Source organism: Diadema antillarum, unplaced genomic scaffold, assembly GCF_040938485.1.
Source record: "Diadema antillarum isolate AM-2024a unplaced genomic scaffold, OU_Dant_1.0 scf00000180, whole genome shotgun sequence".
In the NCBI taxonomy this organism is placed as follows: Eukaryota; Metazoa; Echinodermata; class Echinoidea; order Diadematoida; family Diadematidae; genus Diadema; species Diadema antillarum.
Genome location: NW_027271069.1, coordinates 3,133,890 through 3,156,129, shown reverse-complemented (window position 1 = coordinate 3,156,129; position 22,240 = coordinate 3,133,890). Strand labels below are relative to the sequence as shown.

At 40.6% G+C, this 22,240-nt stretch overlaps 1 protein-coding gene across 1 annotated transcript in view; it reads left to right on the top strand.

Moving 5' to 3' along the window:
- Nucleotides 1-22,240, top strand: part of LOC139723033 (uncharacterized) — a 138,350-nt gene that overhangs the window by 74,103 nt on the left and 42,007 nt on the right. The window contains exons 58-77 of the mRNA XM_071634309.1: nucleotides 5,441-5,683; nucleotides 6,273-6,512; nucleotides 6,955-7,200; nucleotides 8,628-8,888; nucleotides 9,400-9,642; nucleotides 10,220-10,459; nucleotides 10,875-11,117; nucleotides 11,578-11,820; nucleotides 12,631-12,876; nucleotides 13,369-13,608; nucleotides 14,318-14,560; nucleotides 14,989-15,231; nucleotides 15,717-15,965; nucleotides 16,647-16,880; nucleotides 17,768-18,007; nucleotides 18,625-18,870; nucleotides 19,360-19,602; nucleotides 20,235-20,477; nucleotides 20,955-21,194; nucleotides 21,467-21,709. Of these exons, the coding sequence (XP_071490410.1) occupies nucleotides 5,441-5,683; nucleotides 6,273-6,512; nucleotides 6,955-7,200; nucleotides 8,628-8,888; nucleotides 9,400-9,642; nucleotides 10,220-10,459; nucleotides 10,875-11,117; nucleotides 11,578-11,820; nucleotides 12,631-12,876; nucleotides 13,369-13,608; nucleotides 14,318-14,560; nucleotides 14,989-15,231; nucleotides 15,717-15,965; nucleotides 16,647-16,880; nucleotides 17,768-18,007; nucleotides 18,625-18,870; nucleotides 19,360-19,602; nucleotides 20,235-20,477; nucleotides 20,955-21,194; nucleotides 21,467-21,709 (4,869 nt within the window). The remainder of the gene's footprint in view (nucleotides 1-5,440; nucleotides 5,684-6,272; nucleotides 6,513-6,954; nucleotides 7,201-8,627; nucleotides 8,889-9,399; nucleotides 9,643-10,219; nucleotides 10,460-10,874; nucleotides 11,118-11,577; nucleotides 11,821-12,630; nucleotides 12,877-13,368; nucleotides 13,609-14,317; nucleotides 14,561-14,988; nucleotides 15,232-15,716; nucleotides 15,966-16,646; nucleotides 16,881-17,767; nucleotides 18,008-18,624; nucleotides 18,871-19,359; nucleotides 19,603-20,234; nucleotides 20,478-20,954; nucleotides 21,195-21,466; nucleotides 21,710-22,240) is intronic.

Here is a 22,240-nt window from a genome sequence, read left to right as displayed (position 1 = left end):
ACGCTACGAAAAAAAAATAAGAAAAAAAATGTCCGGCATAAAATGCTACATGCCAAGCGTCAATATCCATGATAGGCCTATGCCTACTCTGATGGCAACGTTGACCATGTAGATAATCGTCATTAACAATCGGATTTTCTATATTATGTTAGTTAGCGATTTTTTTTCTTTTTGACTAGACAGCCCATTCATTGTCAGAATGAGCAAAAGAAAAAAAAAAGGCTGTGAAGACTTTTTTTAAAAATAATTTCTTTCATTTTTTTGTTTAAATCTTGACCTGACAGCACATATGTCGAAAGAAGTGTTTTTCTTCGATAAGCATATAAACATGGCAATTGAACATTATTCTAGAAGAACGCTACATGTATACCATCTTGCAGCACAGTTCCATTACACACTCTTTGACTGCACACAGTACACAGGTACCACGTGAATGGAGCAATGAAGCAAAAACAAACAAAAACGAAAACAAAAACCCGAAAACAATAATAATCTAAACAGGATTAGCATTTCTGTACAATCTGTCGACAAATCATCTGCTCAAACAAAAAACATTGTCGCGTTCTGCACAAAACGCATATAGGCCCTACTAAATCTGTAAAACAACAACAACAAAATAAATAACCCGAACCTTTCGGAATCCATATAATTCTTTGACACTCAGACCTATGCTATTTACGCTAAGAAAAAATGGACAAATGGAAAAATGTCAAGCATAAATGCTACGTTGCAACTGATATACGTCGATGTAGGGCAATTTGTCAATCAGCTGCAATGAAAACATCTCGACGGAAGAATTTCATGAATTTGAATAAAATTAATGCTTCGTGCCAAGCGTCATGTACTGCACCAACTCTGGCAACGTATAGTGTATAGACGATCATCAGTAACAACCGAACTGGGTTTGTTTTTGTTGTTGTTGGTTTGTTGTTGATGTTTTAGTTAGGTTTAGTCGGCGATTGTTTTCTTTTTTTACTTGACAGCTGATTTATCGACATAATCGGCCAAAAAAAGGAAAAAAAAAGTGCAGACAATTTTTGATTTCAAACAACAAAACCCAAAATAATGTTAATAGTAATCAAAACAGGATTAGTGGTCATCAATATTATTCTGTCAACAGATCGCCTGACAAAACAAAACAAAACAAAACGAAAACACAATTAAACACGTCTTCCATAAAACGCATATAGGCCCAACTAATTTGAAAAACAATCAGTAAAAGTACGCTGAGAAAAAAAGAAGAAGAAAAGGAATGAAATTAAGAAAGAAATGCTCAGCATATACAGGCTGAAGCGTCAACTATGGCAACGTTGACCGTGTGTAGATCATCAAGCTGTTTTTACTTCTGTAGGTTTAGTTGACGATATTTAGTGCATTTTTTTATTGGACTGCTCATTTAGGCTATGGACAGAGTTGGCAAAAACGATGCAAAGATTGTTATTGATTTTTTGATTTGGCTTGTCAGCACTTACGGCGAGAGAATTGCTTTTCTTTCATCATAAATGATATAGTGTAAAAACCATGGCAAATTGAACAAGACCCTGTCGCCATTACACGCCGGCCGCAGTAACTACGCACAGAACACAGGTAGGCCCTACCATGCTGGACAAACAAATCAAAAAAAAAACAAAAACAAGAAAACCCTAAAACGACAATAACACAAACAGGATTAGCAAATTTGGTTGTCAGTTCTCTCGACAAATCACCTGACCAACAACAAACATGTCCTACAATCGCAAAACGTATCTCAATAGGCCCCACTAATTTGAAAATTACAAACAATCAGTAAAAAAAAAACAAACAGAAAAAAAGCAAAACAAAAATCCTTTCGATTTCGGATTATGTCTTTCTCTGACAATCAGGCCTATGCAACTAAAAAATTAAATAAAAAAATTAAGATTAGAAATGAACAGCATGTGGTACGTGCGGAAGCGTCAACATCTACCGACTGCATGGCAACTTTGGCTGTGTAGATGATCATCAGTAATAAATACATGAGAGCTAGCTGTTGTTCTTTCTTAGGTTTACTTGGCATTTTTTCTTTACTTGATTGTGTGATCATGTATCGTCACTAACAAAAGGATCGTTTCCCTCATTTCAGTCTTGTTTTGCAGATGTGCCTTTTTCAGACAGAAATGTCTTTGAATAGATACAGATGATGAGGAGCAGCAATACCTGAGATCATGAGAAATTTTGTGTCAATCATGCACGGCCACCTGTAGGCCTACATCTCAAAAGCGTCTCAAAGACAGTTTTAGCATGCTTTAGGGTACTGCTTTGATCCCATGATTGTCACCGCAAGCAAGCCGGGAGAAGAACAAGATGGAGATTCGATAAATCTAAAACTATATGCGCAGAAGAAAATAACGCAGAAAAATCAAATGAAGTGAATGTGCAGTCTTGAGGTGTATGTTAGGAAATCATACCTCAAAGCAAACACTTTCGCTAGGGAAAAGCAGGCAGTTTTTAAAAGAAATGATGGAAGAATGATTGTCACTTGTGATCTCAATATTTCACTTTTCCGTAGCATATTCCAGAGCACAAAAAAAAAAGAAGGAAAAAAAAAGGGATCGGTAGTCGTAGAGGACAGGTATATCCTGTAGGGAAGGTATTATGCGTGTGCAAAAATGTGTACGATGAATGTCCTTGTACTAGTAGGCCTATATTAGGTCCATGGCCTGTCAACAAATCACCCGACGAACAACAAACATGTCCTTCACAAAACGTACAGGCCCACTATTGTTTACTCTTTCTTTTTTTTTTTACTTGGAAGCTCATTTATCGACAGAATAACAAAAACAAGAAAAATGGGAGGGCTACCTTTGATTGTTTGTTTCAGTTATTTTATCTGTTCTTGTCAACACATAATATGGCGAGAGAATCTTATTGTTTATTATAGCATGAAAACATGGCAATTGAACATGCATTTCGGACCGCCTCTATATAGATCTACAGAACAGTCCACTAACACGCAGCTCGCAGCTGGTCGTATCAGGGAGGTGAGACAAAAAGGAGTGGGCACTCTGCCCTGAGGGTTTTCCCTATCACTCAACACAGGATTACAAGGGATCAGTGCCCCAACGAACAAGTAAACGACCTCTTACGTAACGAGGTCAGTCTGATCGTTATCACTGCTGTTTGATGTTCGATCCTCGGGGCCGCGGTGATTTGGCCCTCTATCGTTAGGAGTATGGACAGGCCAGTTGACTTGTGTGTGTTCACAAGGACGTGTATGAGGGTTTTACAATCTTTATGCAGGCTCACACGGCATATGCTCTTGGGACCTGCTAGTCTAAGAATTCAGCTCTCGATAGATACAAAAATTTTGAAAATCGGCCAAGAAGAAGTTGAGTTTTGACAATGTAACTGTTTAACAATAGCCATTGTTTTGTTCTTGTTTTAATCAAATTACGACGCAATGTCAAGTGTAAATCCTGACTAGTGCTGACGAAATTCACCTGTAGATCAGCAGATGTTGGGGTTTTTCTTTAGTCTGATGTATCACTTCATTGTTCGCTCGTGTTGGTTCTCTTGTCATATTTTTTTGGAAACTTGCGTTCATCCGCCAAGACATGTTTTTTCTGGTCCCACTAACATATTTTTGTGAGCAATTTTAGTTCTCCAGGGGATGAAAACACTATTTGAATGTTTTTTTTTTTTGTTGTATGCTGGGGATATATTGAGGCAGGAGGGCTCGAATCTACAACAGAGTGGTCATGATGGAGACTACTATAGGACCTAATCTTGGTGAAATAACTTGCCTCCTTGCCTGGTGTATGGTGAAAACATGTGAGAGTTCAGTGAGAGCTGAACTATCTCACATGTCCTGTATCACTGTATGCCTGATAAGATATTCACCATGGCGCTTTTTTTTTTGTCTGTCTCTCTGTTTTTGTTTTATTCTTATTTGAAAGCTGAATGGGTATTTTTATGATGGTTGTTGCTGTTGTGGTTAGTATTTTCTGTGCTAGCTTGGTATTAAAATTATCATTATCATCAGACATTATTAGGGCCTGTGTTCCACTACTCAGCTGTTCATGTTTCCTTCACATTCTTTCAATCAGTATATTATTATTGGTGCTGCTAATCATTATTATTAAATGTTTTTAAGTCTGTGTTAATTTGTTTCCATTTCATGTAAAAGTTATTTCACCATAATAGCATGCAAAGTACATTTGTTCCCAAGAAATCTTATAGTACATGGACATGTAAATGCACATAAATTATAATACCTTGAATACTAGCTGCAAAATTCAAAATGTGACCATGCAACCAGTTCACTGCACATCACAATGCACCAGTGTTGTTTGCAGGCACAGCAATGGGTAATGCACCAGTTATGCACCAGTATACACCACCCATCCAGTACCACGTGGAGTAATCCAGGTTCTGGCCAGGGAGGGGTGAGACCCACCAGCCTGTTGACAAGGATTGCGCATGTGCACTGTGCGGCCAAGCGGCAGTAATCTAGTTAGTGGAGTGGTCTCTTGGGGAGTGCGGCTCCGAGGATGGTTCAAAAGACACTAATCCAGTGCCCACTCCTTTTCCTCTCACCTCCCTGGTCGTATGAATACTAACAGTACCCAAGTACATAATGCGTGTAATACGTTAGTAGCTTGCAACGGGGCGAACGAACGAAGCCAGCTCGCTTGCCATGGCCACGCATGTACCATCCACTAGTACAGTGATTGGCATTGTCATAGCGAACGGAAGCCAGTACGATATCGCCACGGACTACATTGTTCAGTGGACTGAATCCACTCTTTGGTGGAAGCATGACTAGCAAAGAGTACCGACTTTTTGGTGGAAGGCAAAGAGTGGGGAAAGCGCGTGGGGCATGTGTACAATATGGGTACTAGATAGCATGCTCATGGCCACCCACGTGCACAGTATACGGTTGGCCCATCCATGCCCCCATGATACGTACACACAACATACACCGCACAGGGGTATCGTTCGATCGTACACTACTGGACGTCGGACATAAAACGCACACAGTGGCTATACACACAATGTACGCAGTTGTCGACAGCTTGCTCTGCTATAAACGGATCGCGGATCGTAGCCTCTGGGATGCGGTCGCGCTTGTGTACAGTACACTTCAGTAGTATATCACAGAGCTCTCTCAAGACTTCTGTAAGTAGTATAGTATCAGTAGTATCCGAAAACCGACTTTCTTCTCGGGACCGCAAGGGGGCGTTGTGAATCATGCGCTCGAGACCAAATCCTTCCGTTTTAAACGAGCCGTTATTTTGCGAGAGTCACTACTGCAGTTCTCATCTAAATTGACGTTCTAGTAATCAAACATGAGTTATAATGCTCCCTAAGCATCATACTGACTAGCAGTTATATCCTGATACTTTGAATCATGGTTTCACTCGGTGAAATGCACCTTAACAGGAACTCCATTTTATCTTTAACCTTTGCGTCTCTGTTTCAGATGATGAGATTCCAACGTATGATCAGTGCCCAAGTGACATCACACTGGCAGCAGACGTTGGTTCCACCAACACAACCGCCAACTGGACAGTGCCCGTCTTCTCAGACAACTCTGGCACTTTCAACGTGTCGGCGAGCGATGTGCCTGTGATTGTCGTGGACCTGGGTTCATACAATGTGACTTACGTCGCCACGGATGAGGCTGGCAATGTGGCAACTTGTCAGTTCACCATTACAGTCCTAGGTACATTGATTAAGGCCATGTACAACGTGTATATTATGTTATTCAAGTGCTTTATTTTTAAAGAAAATTTTTGTAGTTTTGTATCAAGACATTACTCTGCACTGAACCTTTTTGCGAAAAGACTTCATTTTAGTAAAGTGTAGGTGAACATAGATTGTAACTTTGATATTACTTGAGCATGTTTGCTTTCACATGATAAGCTAGAGTGTATCTATTAGTTTCTTTCCTGGCTGTAGCAATACTTCAATTTCATCCACAATATGACAACTCCTAAAACTTCTCTCTAAAAAAAAAAAAAAAAAATCAAGAAATACACTTTTGCGTACATTGATTAAGGCCATGTAAATTACTTTATTCCACTGTTTTACTTTACTTTTTTTTAGGAAAGGTTTTGTTGTTTTGTATCAAGACATTACTCTGCAATCATTCAATTTCATCCACAATATGGAGTTTCTCATTATCTCACCGAAAAATGTTAGAAATTTGAAGTTACAAGTCTCAACCGAAACTGTACAATCCTGTTAAAATCCATGTGCAACTCCTCTTATTTTCTTGACTTGCTTGCACCTGTACGTGTGTAACCCAACAGATAAGGAGTCGCCCAGCATCTCCTGCCCTTCGGATGTTGTGAATGTGACGGACCCTGGCCTGCCAGTGGCTGCCATCTTATTTCCTGATGCCGTTGCCATGGACAACAGCGGCTCAGTGACGGTAACCTCGGAGGTGGCCAGTGGGTCCAACTTCAGTGTCAGTATGACAACGGTCACCTTCACGGCTATAGATATGGCTGGGAATGTGGCTAGCTGCACTTTCACCGTCACAATTTCAGGTGAGAAAATAAGAGGAGCTCTCATAGCAGAATACTAACCTGCGAACACTCTTCTTCATTTCAAGTGGAAACTTATTCGCTCTCTCCTAAATGGTGTAATTGATTGAACTGGCTAAGAGTTTGAGCAGGGAATCTTGCGAAATGTTTGGAGCCACATGCTGCCAACAGCAAGACGCTCCAAACTAAAATACATGCATTGAAAGGATATAACCTACATGCTATGAATGAAAACTACACTGTAATCACGTTGGCAACTTCGCCAGAACATGCTGGTCGGTGCTTGGCTGTGTCAACATTGCTGTTGGTTGATGATTATGGTGATTGCCTCAGTAATCACAAGCTTTCCTGTCATTATCATATTCATCATCCACATCATCACCATTGTCATCTACAATACTGCCAATACCCAAATAATTTCTGTGATTTGTCTTTTGACATTTAGATACCGAGATACCGGTCATCAGCAACTGCCCATCAGACATCAACCCGACGACAGATGCAGGGAGCCCTACTGCAAGTAATGTGACGTGGATGGAGCCCACGGCAACTGATAACACTGAGACAGTCGCCTTGTCAGGCAGCAAAGACCCTGGTGCTTCTTTCATTATTGGAGACACTCAAGTTACCTACACGGCGGCGGACGCTTATGGCAATGAGGCTAACTGTTTTTTCACCGTCACTGTTTTAGGTAAGTTTTGATACGAGAAAAGGAATCTTGTTAATTATTTCCAGTATTAACTTGCAACTCTTCACATGCTGTCGACAGGCTGCCCGTCAATCAATACATAGAGATCAATTTGTGCTGTGGGCATCAGGGCTAAAGGTTAGATGTCATTGCCAAAGTCTCGGATCACTCAGAATTTATATGGACTTTTTAATCGGTTTTTGCAGAAAGGTAAACAATGACTGGAGGGGGAAAAGTGAGACAATTCATTCAATTTGAGAGTAGGACATTTGCTGCAATGATATAATTTCTACTCAATATCCCCAGTCAAAATCAAAGCTGGGCTATCGCATTTGCTAAAAACCTGTGACAAGTTTAAAGCAATGCATCCATACTCAAGCACAGCTGCTTTGTCCTGCATGCTATTTCCCCAGTGAGTCATGCAGGGATGCCAGTTTTCCGGCAATAGCCGGAATTCCGGCTTTTTGATATTTTGGTGTCCAATTTCAGTCACACTAATCGAAAACAAAAATGCATTTTGCCCAAAGTTTGACCCATATTTCCTGTAGAAACATAACATGTGCCCCTTTTTGGTCACTCGACACACACAAACACTCATACGTTGTATATCCATACACATCGTACAATTGCGTCTAGTGTGTGTGACTAGACGGCCGGCGCACCGAAAGTTGCACCGAGAGTCGCGCAGAGTGTTTTTGATAAAGGTTTAGTGACATAATTTGGTCTTGAAATTGAAGCCTTACCTACGCTATTCCAAATTTGGTGATTTTTTACAAGGCTTTTGGTGATTTTGCTCAGTTTGGACCTGGCAACGATCATACTGCGCTCTCGCTATAGCTACAGCGCTGAGACGGTGTGGTGAGTCGAGTGAGTCAGCTGAACGAAGCAAAACTACGGATTTTACGGCACTAGGACTTCTTTATTTTTGCTACAAATTCCTTTTTTTTTCTAGAATACAACCACATTATTGTCTGGAAAGCGTTATACCAGCACGTGCGATCGCGATCGAACAACATGTGGGTTTCTAGGCGATATAGTGCGGTGCATGGATCATGCTGCACTCTCGCTATAGCTACAGCGCTGAGAGAGTATGGTGAGTCGATCGAGTCAGCTGAACGAAGCAAAACTACAGAGTTTATGGCACTAGGACTTCTTTATTTTTGCTACAAATTAATTTCTCTGGATTAGATTTGAGGGAAGAAGAGCCCTCAGAAATGCTCAGATTGCACCAGAGAGCATCTAAGAACCCCAGAGCTTCCAGGGCCCTTAAGCGGGCCCTGGACCCCGGCCGAAGGGACTTCGCGCTTCGCGCTCGTGATGTGCGCTTCGCGCACATCAATTTCGTTCACAAAAAAAATTTTCGGCCCAAGAGCAATTTGCCACTGGCATCCCTGGTCATGATTTGTTCTTGATTATCTTTCAATTGGTAGATGTGGAAGCTCCAGTGTTCCAGAATCAAACCATGAACATTGCCGCCACAGCTGATCCTGGTCTCGCTGGGGCTGTCATCAGATACAATATTGGTACAATAACGGACAACTCTGGCTCTTTTACCACAATGGTGACGGGCAATGGCCAGATGCTGTCGTCAAAGACGGATTTCTTCCCCATTAGAATGACCACTGTCAACGTCACAGCCACCGATCCGTCTGGAAATCAGAATTCATATTCCTTCACAGTCACCGTCACAGGTGGGTGCTCTCCTGTACTTGGCAATCTTTACAAGGCATACACTTTGTAGCCAAATCGAAGCTTCTACAATGTATCCCAAAGAATATATGCAATGATAAGATGTTGGCATTTCTTACACCTCTTGTTATGCTTAAGAGCATCCTGTCTTCTCTGTCCATGCATTCCATATGCTGGTCACTCTCTAGGTGCTGGTATGGTCAAATGATCAGTTCTCATCGAAATCTGCTGTGTTTTTATAGCATGTGATAAAGAGTGTTCAATGACATAGTGTCAGTTTGCTGAATTACTTTGATGTGCTAGTTTTTAGCTTTGAAATCTGTGGTAACAGGAGCAGAGAAAAAATTAGTGCATATTTTTTTTTTTTCTGATGTTGTAAATATTCATTGGTAATCGTACTTGATTGTAACGATATTCAGATGTGAATGAGAATCTGTAAGGCTTCTAAGTCTCTCGCTCTTGAGATTTCTAGAGATCCATGATCAGTAATTATCCTTCTGTCTTACCTCTTAGATACCCAAAATCCTGCTTATGACCAGTGCCCCATCGACATCGTGCTGGGCTCGGACACGGGATCTACCAACACGACTGTGTCCTGGATGGTTCCCGTCTTCACAGACAACTCTGGCAGTGTCAATGTCTCGGCAAACTATGTCCCACCTGTTGTCCTTGACCTTGGTACATATACAGTCACGTACCTTGCCACGGATGACTCTTGGAACGCTGCGATGTGTACATTCAACATCACTGTCGTAGGTATGTGATACATTTTCTGTCGTTGGTGCAGTTAGAACAAACTTCATTTGTCTTTTTAACATGTGTAAGGGAAAGAGGTACTACTTACAATGTATATCACCAGCTTTCCGTGTGATAGCCAGGGCTTAACATTGATGGTGGCTCAGGGCCACTCGGAATTGATGTTGGGCCACTCAAAATTGATGTTGGACCACTCAAAATTTATGTTGGATCACCAAATTTTCAAAACGATGATCTTTTGCTGGCCTGACCAATCTGCTAATATTCAAAATAGATGGGCCAATACCGGTACACTTCTTTTTGGGGCTACCAAATTGTCAAATTTTAAGATTTTAATGGCCCAAATGGGCTGCCAGAGAAAAATGTCAAGTGTCAAGGCCTTTGACAGCAGATCATTTTAGTCCACATCCAAATGCTTATACTGAATTCTGGAAGATCTAATCATCAGGTCATGCCTTTCTTGAAAGCTGTATCATTAATTGGTGCTACTGCTTAATACATTTCAAGGGTGATGCAAATAAATGCAGGGAATTCAATATATTGAGCCATGCTATTGTCCCTCCTCTTGTAAACACAGATGAAGAAGCTCCAGTCATCACATGTCCAGCTGATATTGATGTCTTCACAAATGCCGGAGTGCCCATTGCCACTGTCTCTTGGTCTGATGCTGTGGCAACGGACAATACAGGGTCATTGAATGTGACGTCCGACCGGGCTAGTGGCTCTAACTTCACCGTAGGGGTCACCACAGTGACTTACAGCACACAGGATGCTGCGGGCAACCAGGCTAGCTGTTCTTTTGCTGTCAATGTTACAGGTAAAGCTAACTTTGCATTGCTTTTCATTGTTTTTAAATGGTGTCATCTTACATCTGTATATTTGATATTTCACTTCCTATAAATTTAAACTGTTGGTAGAGTAGTGCTTCTGGCATGTTATGATTTGACAGCAAAGAATGTAGTAGGCAGTCTTTCAAATTATTATTACTTTGGCAGATGAGTACACTGCACCATCTACCTCCTTTCATTTTTGAAGAATTTTTGTAATTGCTAATTTCAGTGGACAGTAAAGGCATTTTATAAGTCATTTGTGTCAAATAATGGCCTTGGTTACAGGTTTGTGAGGGTTGTGGGATCTGGATGTCTCTTGTACACATCTCATGTGCATGTACAGCATATTCATTGTATCTACTGTATTTGTGTATACATGTAACTTGTTACTGTTTGCATCAGATATCGAAGATCCCATGGTGATGAATTGCCCAGCGAGCTTCGTCGTGAATGCTACAACGGGCACCGTTTATGCCAACGTGTCCTGGGCTGAGCCGACCATCAGTGACAACACGTACACCGTGGTAGTGGTGGCGTCGGATGAGCCCTACACACTCTTCTATCTCGGCACCAAGACCGTGACGTACACAGCATCAGATCTGTATGGAAATGTGATCAGCTGTTCCTTCGATGTCACAGTTGAAGGTCAGTGGTACTAGGCTTAGCCTACCTGCACCCATTTTATCCTCTCAGTTATAGGAATATCCAAACATGTGTATTCCTATAGCAATGTTATAACTGTGTGTGAGGAGATGCTGGTAATCAACAACACATGCCATATTTATGTGACGCCTGACAATGATAAGGCCACATTGCCACTGAACGTTTAGGAGGAATAGACAAGAGCCAATTTCATTGCTCAAGCGCAATGCATGTGATCCGCCTCAGTCACAGCTCAGCCACCCATTCAGGTTTCTTGAAATCAAGAAAGGGCCAAATGTTTTGAAATGTTCAGTACAGAAAATCTCAAAAGACAGTTTTATAATATGGCAGATAACAAGTTCATGATGTTTCCAAGTAGGGTTGGGAAGTCTTCTTCGATATTCATCCTTAGGATGATTCTAATTTTTGTCTTGTTCATGTTGTTGTCATAATGATTCTACAGACAATGAGCCACCCATCATTGCTAACTGTCCATCGGACATCAGCAAAATGACGGACCTGAACTCACGCTTTGCTACTGTCATCTGGATGCCACCCACCATTACGGATAATGCTGGCGCTCCTGAGATCAACCAGACACATAATCTCTTTGACAGTTTCCCCATTGGGGTGACCACAGTTGTCTTCACAGCCACAGACAGCTCTGGAAATGTGGCAACTTGCTCATTTGACGTCACAGTTGCAGGTAAGAGCTACCACTTAAAACTGGAATAGAAAATCCCCGCAACTACAGCATCTGTTCGTTCAGATTTGATGAATATTAAAGATTATTATAACTTTTTGCTTTTAATGTAATGATATATTTAAAAGGCATGATATCACTATTTCTTGAGCCTTATTATTCATTGTTCAGATCATATCTTTAGTCAATCATAATTGTCATTATGTGCCTTGATTATGTACTAGATTTAAGCTCTAGTAATGATAATAATTCTGAAATGTTATACTCTAAAACTAGGATTTTGCACATGTAAGACAATAGGTAATATCATACTTGAGATATACACCATGACTGTCCCTATTACTGTACCAGTGACTGTTGGTGTTTGTGTTACTCATGAGGTACTATTGAGATAAAATTTTACTGTATGTTGCAGTTCTTCATTATGATACAGTGCATACAGTGTACATTTAAGTCACATTGACTCCTTTATCATCATCAAATTTTAATCTAGTATGCTTTTCATTGTAATTGCACCAGATCGTGACACAATTTTGTATTCATTGCTTACATTTCATATGCTCTCTCTAATATCATCAGCCCCCCTCCTATGAATGTAGTCGTCCACTGCACATGTATCTAATGAATGTGTTGATCACGGTTCAATGATTTACACGTTGTTCACTGAAAGAGATCATCTGCATTTAACGAAACTCTGTCCTGTGACTTACCTAAGCGACCTAATTTTGCAGTGAGCTCACATTTTTAGGCAGACATTGGGGGTAGGAAACATATTAATCTCTCTTTTTTTTAACCATCAAATACACTCGACAGACCTTGAGGCACCAATGATCTCAGGCTGCCCCTTTGACATCATCGTGTCGGCTGATGTCGGCAGCTCCAACACGTCCGTGAGCTGGATTGTACCAAACATCACAGACAACGCAGATCGAAATCTCACTATCTTTACCAGTCACGTTCCACCTGTCGACCTAGACATTGGCATCCACGTCATCAACTACACAGCTGTCGATTCTCGTGGCTTTGTCACTAGATGTATCTTCATGGTCAGAGTTACAGGTCAGTGGGAAACAACCTTGAATTTGATTTGATGATTTTCACTGTGTCTTCAATCAATTGTACATTGCATTTTAGATACTGTAAAACTAGAAATTTTTGCTTGCATTTTGATTTCGCAAATTTTGTGAGAGCCAAGATTCCAAAAATGAAAATGCATGTGAAAGTTCTTGTGTACACTATATATATTGAATGCCAGTGGCAGTTTGTGAAAATTTCAAGCTGCAAATTTCATGCTTTATAGTAGACAGAGATACAATGTATCTCAAGGTATATTATTTATCTTTTTGCGTAGGCTGTAATGTGAGTTTGACTGTGAAAAGTTTGACAATAACCTGTGTACGTACATCTTCACAAAAATATCAATTGTCTGTTGAGCCTATTTTGAATGTGCAGATACCCGTTGCCATATGATCATGCATTTCCATGTACACTGTCAATACAATGGCACATTCAAGAAGTTGACAAGACAGCATTTGTGGTGTTCTTTCTTAGATGATGAGTCTCCAAGGATCACTTGTCCACCAAACATTGTCAATGTCACTGATCCTGGACTGGCTGTGGCTGCAATCTTCTGGCCTGATGCGGTTGCCACGGACAACACTGGCCCGCTCAATGTTACTGCAGACATTGTCAGTGGATCCAACTTCAGTGTCGGTGTGACTACGGTCACTTTCTCAGCGGTCGATCCGTCAGGGAATACTGCTTCTTGCTCATTTACTGTCACCATTTCAGGTACACTCTCAGTTTGTATTGCCTTGTTCAATTTTGTCATGCACTAGTTTCTTGTAGATATGCTAACATTCGTCAACATTGCTATTTTGTAGAATCAAATCCTGTATGAGTGGTGTGTAATTTGCAGCGTTTATATTTTTGCGGCTTTCACAAATGGATCAATATCTATGGAGTGAATACATCACGGAAGCATTGCCCCCTGTCACAAACCCATTGTATGTTGTCCCCAAGGTTTAAAATATTGCTGATGTTTCTTCTGAAAAAGGATGATACATATCAATCTGTTACTTGCCCTTCTTTTGTTTATCTGTACATATGAGACTGAAAACTTTGAAAGCAATAACTTAGGCATAAGGATCGAGGGCAGTATCCCCTGGGCAATTACCCGGGACCCTTCCCCTGACCCTAATCCTAATCCTTATCCTGAACCTAATCTTAACCCTAACCCAAACTCCCAATCCTAAACCTTGCCCTAATTCTAATCTTTACTCTAACCTTACCACTAACCAGTATTTAGCCTGGGGGTAATTGCCAGGATACGTAGGCATAATAATGATAATAATGGTAATAATAACAATAAATAACACTAATATAGTGCTTAATACTGACGTTTCTCAGCCCGTAATGTTTGATATTCCTGCACCTTCTGTACATTTTGTCTGCAGTCTTCTCCATCTCTTTAATGTTTGAATCTGCATTTGGACAATAGATGCTGAGAGTCCCAGGTCTATGGACTGTCCAGCTGACATCACTGTGAATGCCAGTATTGGTGCGGTCACAGCAAACGTCACTTGGAGGGTGCCCTCCATCACCGACAACTCCGGCCAGCTGGTGGTGGTTGGTACCCACGACCCTGGTACCCTCTTCTATCTGGGCGGCACTACGGTCACCTACACAGCCAGTGACCTGGCAGGAAACAGCTACATGTGTTCATTTGTTGTCACTGTTGTTGGTAAGTGAAAAACCTTGATACTGCACTTTATATTTTCTTTGTTTATTTCTGAGGTACATATATTTGCCACTTTTGTATGCCCTTACAGGTTACATTCACACATCTTGAGTATCTGCCATTTTTAATCTACATATATATGTATTTATATAACACAATTTCAATATTTGCTCTTAAGTTAATTTTACTGGAACCAGTAGCAAACACCCTTGAAGCATGACCAAATTTGCCTGGACAAAAATAGGTTTTGGAAGATAAGAGATTCTTTTATTACACTTTTCTATTCTAACCATGTGCACTGTAACATAATTTTATAATGGATAGTTTTTGTGAAAGTGCAACTGTAGTTCTTTCTAGAGTGCAGTAACAAAGTCGGTAATATACACAATGGTTGTGACTGATGAATATGACCCAATTTTACTTGTCTCCAGATGCTGAGAAGCCAGACATCATGTCCTGCCCAGCCAACATTACTCAGGCCACTGACCCTGGCTCTCCAACGGCAAACGTCTTCTGGTCACTCTTAGCCGTCTCTGACGAGTCGGGCACCGCCACTGTGACATCCAACTACAATCCCGGTGATGCCTTTAGCATCGGGACAACTGAAGTGACCTACACTGCAGTGGATGAGGCTGGAAATTCCCGATCATGCTCATTCTCTGTATATGTGTATGGTAAGCTGTAAGCTCTGCTTTACCTGTTGAAGATTTGTCCAGAGCATATTTGGGCAGGTGCCTGTGAAATGTGTGTTGTAGTCAAATACGTAAGCTTGTCCTCAACACGTTTTAGGTCTGGATTTTGCTCATTCTTTGAAGTTGTGAATGGACAGAACATAATTATTTGGGAAGTGGAATGTACCAATAATTGTAGCAAGAGAAGTGTTTGTAAGTGTTGGAAAAGCACAGAACGTTCAAATGAAGTTTGAGAGTGAGTTACAGTATATGACTAAATTATATTTGGTGTTATTTGTGTCCATCTTCTCATTAAGAAGAAGGGGGAGCAAAAGCTTACTCGTATTTACCACCAACATATCTACGGTTGTAAATTCTTGTACAACCGCTCTCAGTGGATAAGTATGATGCTTAACTGTGTTTATATTAGCCAAAGTAGAAATGTAATTACACGAGAACACAATCCAAATGTTACGATTCATTTGCAGATGATGAGGCACCCGTGGTCAGTCCCTGTCCAGCTGACATCAGCACCACCACCGACCTCGGTTTACCAAACACCACCGTCAACTGGACCATCCCCACCATCACAGACAATGCTGGGTCAGCCAACCTGACCATCTCCATCAGCGACACTCCTCCCCTGGTCCTCTTGGCTGGGGTTTATCAGGTCATGTACGTCGCCACAGATCTAGCTGGATTCTCATCTCAGTGCTCGTTCTCAATCACCGTGTCAGGTAAAGGTTCCATTCTACATGTAGTATCTCTCTACTTCTTCGAAAAAAAAAAGTGGCACTTGTAAGTTCTCATACTTAGGTTGCTTCTTATTAGAATTTTTCAACAGCATATTTGTCCCTCTGCGCCTCAGATTAGGCCACTAGATTGATGGTGCATTACAAATGCTGTACTTTTTGATCAGTGAGAAGTTTGTTATGTTTGGTCATTTTAGTCATTGAGTCATGGTTATCAACAGTGTCACCATTGTTGGTTGAAGGTATTCCATGTGCTGTATCTTAGGTTGTGGTCTACATGCAAGTTTTAACCAACAATGACAGATCCTACCATCATACAGAAAAAAAAAAAACCAAGATATCACAATTGAGTCATAGTAATGTGTCTGTGTGAAGAAATATTTCATGTTCTCATTGTGTGTTAGTCTCACTTTGACATATATTGGTTTCCTGATTATAGTCAGAGCATAATACAATGTTATTATCTTCAATCTAAGCACTGACATGGAATATGCACCACAAGAAAAAAACAAAACAAAACAAAAAAACAAAAACCTTAGGCATTCAGTATGCACTAATTAAATGAAAGCTTTTCTGCTGCAAGTATGCACTGTTGCTGCCTCCTACACATGTTTGGAGATACATTTATCTTTTCATGATATAAACCCATATCCTCTTTACTTCCAGATGACGAGTCCCCAATGCTGAACTGCCCAGGTGAAACATTCGCCTTTGCCGACACCTCTTCGCCTCTCACCTATGTGTATATCCCAGTTGCTACGGTAACTGATAACTCTGGGATGGTCAACATCACTGGCTTCCCTCCAGAGTATTACCCCATTGGTGTGAGTGTGGCCACTTACACTGCCCAGGATGCCCTGGGTAATGTAGGGTCCTGCTCCTTCAATGTCACAATCAAAGGTAAGCCCGGAAATGTTGCATAAAACTCTTATTATTTACATTTCAATGTAGGTACATGCGTGTACCAACGATAGGGATAACCTGGTGTGTTTCATACATTCACTGGTCTTTGCACCTACATGTATGTGGTAGCAAAACACTCACATTCCATCTTTTTTTTCCCTTTTTTTTTTAATATGCCACATGTTAGAGATAGGGTATATGTTGTATATACTGTACAAAAAATATTGCCTCCTACAGAACTCTGGACATTTTGATAATGTGTGTACAGAGTCTCCAATAGAACCTGTAGAGTATCATTGGATACATGCTACAACTCTACTTACCCCAAGAGATGCCATACAAATTGAAAACCAAAAATGCACCCTCTTCTGAAATGGGCTTCATGCAATACCCACAGCTTAGATATAATAACAGTCAAATACAATGACATGTTACAAATGTTGGCTTCCTCAGTGATTGTATACTACTTGTAGGAGGACACAATACAGGCCATAATTCATCCTCTTTGTCACTTTAGAGAGTTAATTGAGACAAATTTAGTGTAGAATGACCGAAGGGGGAGAGTGAGTTCACCTGTTCCATACTGAATTCTGAAATGCTCATAGACTTAATACGCAGGTCACCAGGTTCCTGTATGAAACAGGTTAAAGGCAATGTGCAAACTTCATACTGGATCAGAAATGTTGCTGCCAATTTGTGATCTGATGCATCACCAGTTACTGCAGCTATCGCCCTTTATGTCTCTGTTCTCTGTACGTCATTTAGTTTCCACATGTGTAACTGCACTATTGAAACAATCCACCCTTTGATTGTCATATCGGGGTAATTCTGTCATGCCTACTCTGATGTGTGGATACCTTCCATCCCTTTCGCTTTTGCTGTAGATGCCACACCACCCGTCTTTGATGCCTGCCCGGCCAACATCAGCCTTGCAACCCCTCAGGGTAGCCCCGCCCTGCAGGTGGACTGGACTGTGTCTGCATCAGACAACTCGAGACAGGTGGAAATCACTGGCTCCAACAGCCCCAATGATACTTTCATGGTGGGCTCCACACGAGTGGAATACCTCGTGACCGATCTGAGCGGAAACACTGCAGAATGCGTCTTTTATGTCACTGTCATTGGTAAGCCATTCATTCATGCTCTGTTTTATTTCAGTCTTTACCAGCCATTAATTTGACCTAATGATGATTTTTAAGTCCATTATTGTAGATTCTAGGATACACTGAGTCATATAAGTGTTAGGATAAAGTGTGGGATTCTTACCTCAATGCTTTGGTTTTGAAATCTGATGTGTTTTTAGCTGGTGAAGAGGGATTGCATCCCATTGGAATGGGTTTAGGTATACTTTTCCTCTTATGTTATGTTTTTTTCCCCTGATATCTATCCAAATCACACATGCAGTTGTACAGGGGGGAAATGTAAAATAGAATGTTAAGTGTAATTTTAAATCACCTTCATCAAACGTCAGAAAATTATATGTGTGTCTTGATAGTGAAGTATGCAGTTACAGATGTACGTGCTAAAAACACATCACTTTCTGAATTAAAAAAAATATAAAAGATTATCCCTTGTGTTACCTGGTGATCATATCAAAGGTAGTATCTATTGCAAATGGCAAACCAAGTGGATTTTCATTCCTGTGAATTCAAGTGTATTACTCCTGATTTGTCTCCCATGATCATCCTGTAAAAACTAGTTTTGCTCATCCATGTTATTTTTTTTCTTCATCCCAAAACAGACAACGAGGTACCAACAATCTCCAACTGTCCAGCCAACATCACACTGTCAACCGATGCCGGCTCTAACGAGGCTTCAAACGTCACCTGGATGGAGCCGACCGCTTCAGACAACACTGGCTCTGTCGGCTTTGCCGGTACTCGTAGCCCTGGCAGCTCCTTCCCATTTGGAGTCACCACTGTCTACTACGTGGCTGTAGACCCATCAGACAATACTGCCGAGTGCACATTCCTTGTCACGGTTACAGGTCAGTACAAAGATTACCTGTACACATACACCAATATTGCTCTTAAGCATTTACATGTAGATTAAGGAGGAGGGGGGGGGGGATGGTGCTGTCATGGATGTTTCTTTCTTTCTTTCTTTTTTTCCAAGGGGCTCCTAGATTCCACTCATATACCTCCATGACTCCAATGCAATTATGTTGTAGTCCTGATGATCTATAATGATGCTGTTATCTGTGTATTTTACTGTGCTGTATTGAAATGGTAAGTAGTAGTATTGAAATAGTAAGTAGTAGTATTGAAATAGTAAGTAGTAGTATTGAAATATGTAATCATACACAGATGGAGTTAGTCATTCCTTATTCACACAAGTAGTCTTTGAGTTACACTGTATGGCTATGCCACATTGAGCTTCAAGTATCAGCTTTCTGCTCTCTCTTATAGGTTGTTACACAATGTTGCACAGTGTAAAAACTTCATTTTATTTTTTGAATGTCATTTTCTCCCTTCAGATGATGAGAACCCAACATTCTCATTCTGCCCACCTTCCGTCGCCGTGGCAACGGATGCAAATGTGAACACGGCAGTGGTGGGATGGACTCTACCTTCTGCAAATGATAACACGGACGTTGACACCCTCACGTCTGCGTTCACATCGGGCCAAATGTTTCCAATTGGGAGCACCTTGGTGGTTTACAATGCCACTGACCTGGGAGGGAATACAGCTGAATGCTCCTTCTTTGTCAATGTGACAGGTAGGTGCAAAGAGTGACAGATAAAACCTTTGTAATGCAGCCTGGGGAAGTGTTCTGTAGAGGATTCTTTGCATACTTCTCTGAACCACATTGTAGACCATCTACTCTCTGAAAATGAATTTGTTTTTCCAAACCATCTTACATTCATTTGGTTTTTTTTATTCAAATTAATGAAATTCTTGTGTTGAGTTGTGTTAATTGCAACTGATTGACAAATTGCCCTATATCAGTGTAAATACAAATGTACGCACCTAATTATTCAGTGTTTAGGAGTAGCCATGATAAAAAAAGGCCATTCTGTTGGAGTATGTGTGCCTATAACTGTTTCATAATGACTATTACTTATGGACTGATTAATTCAATGGTTCTTTATGTAAAAATGTGGGGCAATTTGTCAATTGTTGTATTTTACTTCATCAGTTACATTATTTTGAGAACATATTGTAAACGTAGGTCATTTTCTTATCTATTAGAAATATGACTACAGGAAAAATAATAATCCTGAAAGGAAATCTGAAATTGCGAGTACAGTACCTAATACTGCACTTGTTAGATGCAAACCTACTGCTATATTGATAAGCAGCATCTCCCAAAACTTGTCACTATCATTGTATGTGATTGCAACCAAATAGATACTGAGAGTCCAGCGGTTGTTAGCTGCCCAGCAGACATCAGTGTGTCTGCCGACGCCGGAAACGATAACACCACAGTGTCATGGACCCCACCGGTGTTTACTGATAACAACGGGAACGTCACAGTGTCATCCAACTTTGATTCGCCTGTGGTGCTCGGTGTAGGATCCTACACCGTGAACTACACCGCTGTGGATTCTGCGGGGAATGTGGCTGAATGTGTCTTCTCTGTGACAGTAACAGGTATTGTATGTGTACATTGTATGGTCAGGGGATGGTTCAAGGGTTTTTGAAATGAGACTGCATTTTCCAGTGAGTGACTAAAGCATAATTATGTATGTAACAAATTTCTTATACTACCTTATGTATCATCACAGTTATCATATTGAACAAGAATCGTTTACAAACCTTGTGTGATTTTGGATATCTGTCATGGCAGCATTTCTTCCTTTAAATTTGTTGCTATGATACTAGCGTAAGTAAGATTTGCAGTTCCATAATAAAAGTTTGTAAAATTTTCTATTTTTTACCTAGTGCAGTGGAATATAAACAGATCATGGTATATTTATCGTTATCGATTATTTTTACTCTGCAGAAATGAATATACTTTGTACTGCAGTGAACATTTGACTGTTTAAAGGATGACAACATTGGTACCGGTACACATAAAACAAGGGACACTGTAGCATGATGACTTTTTTACAATCTTTCTTCATGTAGATGATGAATCACCAACTATCACCTGTCCGCCAAGCATTGTCAATGTGACTGATCCTGGACTGGCTGTGGCTGCAATTTCCTGGTCTGATGCGGTTGCTACAGACAACACTGGCCCACTCAATGTTACGGCAGACATTGCTAGTGGATCTAACTTCAGTGTGGGTGTGACTACAGTCACCTACTCAACAGTAGATCCGTCCGGCAACACTGCATCTTGCTCATTCACTGTCACAATTTCAGGTATCTTAATGTCCTCATGACCTCCTAGCTTGCTTTCATTTTCTGCTCCTTGTAATATTGTTTAATGGGATGTTGCTGTAAATGTTGTTGTAACATTATTTATTACGTTGCAAAATTTTTGTTCACAACATATCTGTCATACCTTGCTTTAGGTTTGCAGTTGTGTACATGGTAGGTGTCAAAATAAAAGGGTTAACTGAAAATTCTTGAGGTGTATGGTAAGCTGTAGAGAGATGGACTTTGCTCATTTCTTTTGCTGTTGTTTTCTTCAGACGCCGAGCCACCAACAATCGTGGACTGCCCCTCAAACATCACCCTGCCTGCTGATGTAGGATCCATCTCCACCAGTGTCAACTGGACGGTGCCTGTCTTCAGTGATAATGCCGGCACAGTGGCCGTAGCTGACTCTCATCAGCCATATGACACTTTCTACATGGGAACCACCGAGGTTTCCTATGTTGGGGTTGATCAGGCTGGAAATGAGATTGCTTGCATCTTCTATGTGACTGTCATCGGTAATATGCAATGGCCAATTTGGCTCTTTATAATTCATTGAATGTAAAACCTTACGTATGCTTTCTGTTTGATTAGGATGTACAGCATGAGGTATTGAATATGTTTGTATATTGTCAGGTGGTTTACAGTTAATTTTTTCATGGAATGTTCCAAAAAAAAAAAAAGAAGAAATGCATGAAGTTTCTGTTGTTGCTATATGGCTATTTTTGTTCGGCACTTATTGAATTGAGAATTTTTAATAGATGAAAGAGAAAATGGAAATAGAAGTAAAGTTGACACTCTTGTGTGGTGAACTTTACCTCCCTCAACACCAACAACAAAAATGGAAAAAAGTAATGAGCTGCGAGTTTAATCCTTAGCTGGCAAATCTGATATCAAGCTTAAAAACAGTACATGTGCCCTTCTGTTAAATTTTAGTGTTTGATTTTGTTTCAAATTCTTGCGTCTTGTGAGCATGTGAGCACTCTCTGTAATTGTAAATGCCCTGAAAATGATTGTGAGTTCAGATGCATTGAACAGGGGGACAGGCA